This window comes from Triticum dicoccoides, chromosome 6B (genome assembly GCF_002162155.2).
Source record: "Triticum dicoccoides isolate Atlit2015 ecotype Zavitan chromosome 6B, WEW_v2.0, whole genome shotgun sequence".
Taxonomy (NCBI): Eukaryota; Viridiplantae; Streptophyta; class Magnoliopsida; order Poales; family Poaceae; genus Triticum; species Triticum dicoccoides.
In genome coordinates, this window is record NC_041391.1 from 204392717 (window position 1) to 204399134 (window position 6418).

Sequence of the window (6418 nt, forward strand, 5' to 3'; positions counted from 1 at the left end):
GACTCTCGCGGAAGCAAAACCGTAACTCTCATGAAAGAAAAAATAAATAGAAAACATATTTTCTTTCCGTTTCCAAGAGGCATGGCCGTGCCTCTCGCGGAAACAAAATCGTGACTCTCGCAAAAGAAAAAAAAATGTGTTTTTTACGCAATTTTTTTAAATTTTTTTTCTCGAAAAGCTAGGAAAGACCGGTGAAAAACCAAAATATTGAAAAAAAACGTTTAAAAAGTCGAAAACGCGTGCGAAAAAATAAAAAACAAAATCCAAAGGAAGCGTTCAAAATATGACACGTGGCGAATCGCTGAGAGCGTGTCAAGTGGCGCTGATCGTTGCGAGGCTCCCAAAAAAGCGCTCGTTAATTAGTTGCTCTCTCTATATCCCCCTAAAAAAAATCTAGGCCTCTACTATGTACCAAGTCTGGGCCGTAAATTAACTGCCTCGGACTCGCTCCGAGACTCTTGACTGACTACTGGGCCACTGCGCGAGACCCAATTACAGAGGACTCGCCGCTTTTCTTTCCGTCGCCGGATACACAACCGAAGCCGCCGCGCTCCGCCGCCTCCTCTCGCTCCGCCTCCGCCGTCTGTTGCATCCCTGCCAGCCATGTCGGTGAGTGCCCTCCGCAACCGTACCCTCCGACCTCCCTGCTTCCATCCCCATCACGCAAAACCCTAGCTCCTTTACCCGCTTCCCCCGTCTGATCCGCGCTGCCTCTTCCCCCGTTCCGCAGATCTTCGAGTACAACGGGAGCGCCGTGGTGGCGATGGTGGGGAAGAACTGCTTCGCGATCGCCAGCGACCGGCGCCTGGGCGTGCAGCTGCAGACCGTCGCCACCGACTTCCAGAGGGTGTTCAAGATCCACGGCAAGCTGTACATCGGCCTCTCCGGCCTCGCCACCGACGCCCAGACGCTGTGGGTCTCCAATCCTGAATTTGCGGTTTCTGGTTGCTTGGCTGATCGCCCCTGATTTGGTGGCTTTCGTCGGTTTAGGGTTTGGGTCTGACGTCTGTCTGCCGCGTCATGTGTGTGCAGGTACCAGCGGCTGGTGTTTAAGCATAAACTGTACCAGCTTCGGGAGGAGAGGGACATGAAGCCTGAGACCTTCGCCAGCCTCGTCTCCGCCCTCCTCTACGAGAAAAGGTGAGAAGTTCCAAGCCTTGAATTCTTGGTAGCCTGATTTGGAACATCGTGCAATGATGATGGTGTTAAGAGTAGAAAACATGAACCATCGCTGAGCATATGAAACAAATGTAAATGTAGACTCACTGAATTGCACTGCGGTGACCGGTTGGCCTATAAGAAGTAGTGTAGGTGTTCCTTCTATTGGGTTAATCTTCACATAATTCGTGATAAGAAAAGTGATGATTGACGATACAGCTGGTTATGAAATTTGAAATGTTCCTACTGATATGTATGTTAATATTTCTGCAGTTATGCTGTGTGTCCTTTATTTGTTCGATCTGATTTGCAAATCATATTTTTGATTAGCTGAAATGTGTAGGATGCTTTTGTAGATACAGTATCATTTACTGTTTCTTCTGTCTTATTACCACCTGTTATATTAGCTGAATTATGGGGATGGCTAACAGAGTTATTTCATGATATTTAGGTTTGGGCCATACTTCTGCCAACCGATCATTGCCGGGCTAGGTGAAAAAGATCAGCCATTTATATGTACCATGGACTGCATTGGTGCCAAGTATGTACCAGTTCTTGTCTTTTCATGACCTTTTCCGTAACTTGTGCTACTTCCTTCTCAAAAGTACATTTAGTTGAATATATGGCCGTGTGCTATGTTTTATTTACATATTCCCTCCGCAGGGGATTATAGGGCCAGCAATCCACCATGCCCCGTCCCTATTTATTAGGCCAATTAGATTCTGCTGCTGGTCCCTCTAGACATTAGCCATGCGGGCATGTGAGAGAAAACGGCTGATGCATGCATGCTATCCATTGGCCGCATGCAGGCAGGGGAGATAATGCGTGTGTGCTTGGTGGAGAAATCTAAGGGATTGGTAACTAAAATGGCTAGTGCCTTGGTTGTGGAGAAGTGGCCCCCCGGCATATTAATCCCGGATGGGGGGAGTAATTCAAGTATGGTACCTGTCTCCCATGAGCGTGTATAGCAAAGAAGAGTATTTTCTTTAGCAGTTTTTGCTCAGTCAGAGTCCTAAGATGTATTCAGGCTTAGGTTAAAAATGATTATTGTCAATTGCCATCCAAGTGTTGACAATGATAAGGTGTGAGATTTATGGGGAATACCTTTCCCTGTGACCAACATGGATATTGAATAATGAGGTTCAGAAAACACCAAACTAGGGTATAAAGGCATCCAAAACAAATAAGTAACTAATATTGGCATATATAATGTTACTTGGAAAGGTTATCTTGTTTTAGCCTTGGCAGGAGCCGTACAAAGCTGTATTGTTAATGTAGACAGTATGCAGGTATACTGTTCCCATCCACAGATTGCAGTGCTTCATGTCAAGTCTCTTGATACATGATAATATTAATTCGTGTGAACCCTTTGCTGGCTTATCTGTAGCAGGCAATCTGATCAAAAGTGCTTTCTTTATGCAGGGAACTGGCAAAAGATTTTGTGGTTTCTGGTACTGCTTCAGAATCATTATATGGTGCTTGTGAGTCCATGTACAAACCAGACATGGTTCGTTTCCTTACTCTAGTGATGTGTACACACTAATTTCTTTTATGTAGTTCCTCATGCAAGATACTACAGCAACTTCCCTTGTCTGGTTTTGTATTGTAAATATGACAATTGTTTTAATTATTTATTTGGTAAAGGAACCTGAAGAACTATTTGAGACAATCTCGCAAGCATTGCTGTCTTCTGTTGATCGCGATTGCCTGAGTGGTTGGGGAGGTTATGTTCTTATTGTGTAAGTTCCACACATCTCTCAACTCTTACATAGTATACAAAAGTGTGACGATCTCCCTGCTGACCTACTGACGCTGATACAATTTGTTTATTATTTGGGCACTTTGTGCGCAAAACTTTACCTACTGAAAATGCTAATCCCGTGAAGAAGTGTTATAATTTGATATTTGAATTGCACATCAGATTTATAACGATTTTGTAACTGTGCATCATAAGAGCAATAATTTTTAAATATAAGATTTTTTAGAGATTTCAATATAGACTATATATGGATGTATATAAATGTATGTTAGAGTGTAGATTCACTCATTTTCCCCTGCATCTAGTCCATATTGGAATATTTAAAGGTCTTGTATTTAGGAACGCAGGGAGTAGTGTACTAGCATACCAGAGATCGGAGGAAGGTGTTTGCCCTCTCTCTATGCCTAGTCCTTGTTGATATTCTGATACTTTGTTTTCCTGGTTGCAGAACGCCCACTGAAGTTCAGGAGAGAGTGCTAAAGGGAAGAATGGACTGATTTCGCAACACCTGTAGTCCTAGATCACCTAGGAGATTGTTCCTTCATATTCGACCTGAAACCTGTGTGATCTACTCTTTATGTGCTCAAGCACTTCTGTGTTCTACCCTACAACTTGGATTTTAACATGCCACTGAAATCTGAAATTGAAATCATGTGTGCCTGTGCACTTTGTTTCAGAATTACAACCTCTAGTATGGGCAGGCTTTTGTTTGGCCTGTTGACACTGGACATGATATGTCTCTGTGCCTTTTTTTTTTTAGATCAGTACTGCGCCTATTCTTCTGACGACCTATATTATGCATTTTGACTTGTATTGCGGCAGCGCCTTGTATAGGAATGAAACATGCTCTGACATATTTCCCATTTTTGCATCACACCGGTGCACACTAATATAGTATTGCCATATCCTAATCCCATGTACCCATCACTTGCCTTATCTCCTCAAGGTATACTAGTAGAAAATGAGATCTCCCACACGAACGGCGATCTTCCGTTGCGTCAGCCGACCAGTGTTTTCGCCGGCGCGCCGGAAGCAAAGCACGTAAAGAAACCACTGCCTGCATGCATGTCAACTTAAGGGACTTTTGTAAGATGACATGTAGCGGTACGTCGCGGTCACCTGACATGTACAGCCATCCGCTCAAATCATGTCATTGCCTGATCAATTCCTACAAGAATTTTTTACACGGCACACATAACACTTCCGTTCCCCAGTTGGTATCCTGCTTGCTCATGGGAGAGCGGGCGAAGGGAGGAGGAGAAGGCCGCCCAGTTGCAGGGCTCGTGAGCGACAGCGGTGGTGACCGCCCGCACGTCGTCGGCAGCGGAGGGGAGGGATCTCTCCGGCCGGTTGAGCTCGACCTCATCGGCACGGTCGGTGCGGAGGCACCTCTGGGTTTGCGCGCCGCCCCGGCCGCCGTGTCGGCGGAGGCCGAGCAGGAGCCGCGGCAGCTGTTCCGCTGTCACTACTGCCGGCGGGATTTCTACAGCTCGCAGGCGCTCGGCGGGCACCAGAACGCGCACAAGCGTGAGCGCACGCTCGCAAGGCGCCACGCCGGCGTGCCAGCGCCGCTCGGACAGCATGGTTACGCCTTCGCCATCCACGGCGGGCTCGGTGTGGCGGGGCCTGGCGAGCTGCCGAGCTGGTTCGGCGCATTCAACGTCCGGAGGGCGGCGTTCGGCGAGGAGGAAGGCTGGCGACGGCGGAGTGACGGAAGTGTTGGCCACTGTGGTGATGGCGATCAAGAGCTGCCGAAGCTTGACTTGACGCTAAAGCTCTAATCGTAGTAGACCTTTGGCACTGCGTACCCATGGATTAAGTACTTAGAGTATGTGTGTAAATAGTTTTGTTGCAAAAAAGATGGCATGTGATGAGAATAAGCAACACATAGTACTAGTAGATAATAATTTTAGAACATTTGAGAGCTCTTGTGAATACATTGATATTTCCCCGCAAAAGAAAAGAATACACTGATTTTTTTAGGGGAAGAATACACTGATATTGACGTGCGGAAAACTACAAATCTTAGCTTTGGAGTCGGTCCTCAAAGTTGGTTTCTGGCAAAAGAAATTTTAGCCAACTAATTGGTGCACACATGATGGCCTTAGAGCATGCCCAATGGATGACTTATTGCTGCTCTGAAATGGTTTTAGGGTACAAGAGAGAAGGTTTTTAGGCGCCGCGGCAGCAATGCTTTTCCACATGCCTAAAAATTGTGCCCAAATTTTTTGGCCTTCTTCAACTATCAAACATTTTAAAGCATGTTCAACACAATTAATCCAAAACAAACAATACCAAACTCATCTATAAACACAACATCTTCCATCACAATCCACTCCTATATCACAACAAAAAACAGAATAAATAATACTTCCTCTGTTTTTATTTAGTCCACATATTAGCTTTGGTCAAAGTCAAGCTTTATAAACTTTGACCAAGTTTATAAACAAGAATAATAACATATACAATAACAAATCAACACTATTAAATTTATTATTGAATGTACTTTCACATCGTATAGATTTGTTAAGGTAAATGTTTTTATTTTTTTCTATAAACTTGGTCAAACTTTACGAAATTTGACTGCAGTCAACTCTAATATGCAGAGTAAATAAAAACAGAGTGAGTACCACAAAGGGTTTTTGTCGAACACCTAACATGCACGGAGGGAATTGAATGTGAGCCAACGTAGTTTGGAGATTGTAAATAGTAGTTTTGTTACTAAAAGGATGGCTTCCGAGAATATGCGACGCAGACTAATAATATTTTAGAACATTTGAAGGCTATTGTGATACACTGATATTTTCCTGCAAAAAAAAAGAGGAATAGAATGATATTGATGTGCAAAAAAACTAGAAATCTTAGTTTCGGAGTCGGTCCTCAAAGTCAGTTTCTGGTGAAAGAAAGTTTTGCCGGCTAATTAGTGCACACATGGTGGTCTTAGAGCATGCCCAACGGATGACTTGTTGTTGCCCAAAAATGGTTTTAGGATAGGAGAGAGAAGGTTTTTAGGCGCCGCGACAACAATGCTTTTCCACATGCTTAAAAATTGTTGCCCAAATTTTTTGGCCTTCTTCAGTTATCGAACAGTTTTAAGCATGTTCAACACAATTAATCCAAAACAAATAATATCAAGCTCATCTACACACACAACATATCTCATCACAATCCACTCCTATATCACAATGAAAAACAGAAAAAGGCGGAAGTTTAGATAACTAAGATGTCTCCTCACCTTGCCTAGCCCTCCCCTCGCGCCGCTGGCCGCTCCGACCGCAGCGGCCACATTCCTCGCCGGCTGCCACTCCGGCACCGGTAGCCACCCTCCTCCCTCACACCATGCGTCGTCTCCCTCCCAATGGCGCTCTCTGATCTCAAATTCGAGCAAGGTTTGGCCTTTGAAGCTTTCATCTGGAAGCAATATGGGGTGCCTATCAACCATTTTGATGGTGGCAAACTCAAGGAATTCATCCTAGTGGCTGAGGTGACTCGGTCTAAACT

General features: G+C 44.7%; 1 protein-coding gene across 1 annotated transcript; it reads left to right on the forward strand.

The window, feature by feature from the left end:
* The first annotated feature begins 452 nt into the window (after positions 1–452).
* Positions 453–3596, forward strand: LOC119323948 (proteasome subunit beta type-3-like). Its single transcript, XM_037597660.1, has 7 exons — positions 453–609; positions 731–912; positions 1033–1140; positions 1610–1699; positions 2581–2665; positions 2803–2897; positions 3366–3596. The coding sequence occupies exons 1-7, from the start codon at positions 604–606 to the stop codon at positions 3412–3414; spliced, it is 615 nt and encodes a 204-aa protein (XP_037453557.1). The 5' UTR covers positions 453–603; the 3' UTR covers positions 3415–3596.
* Positions 3597–6418: the final 2822 nt, after the last annotated feature.

Bases quoted from the DNA above. Each gene is read 5' to 3' on its own strand.
- LOC119323948 (XM_037597660.1), top strand. The intron at 913-1,032 runs GTGGGTCTCCAA...ATGTGTGTGCAG, and splicing joins GCCACCGACGCCCAGACGCT to GTACCAGCGGCTGGTGTTTA. The intron at 2,898-3,365 runs GTAAGTTCCACA...TCCTGGTTGCAG, and splicing joins GGAGGTTATGTTCTTATTGT to AACGCCCACTGAAGTTCAGG.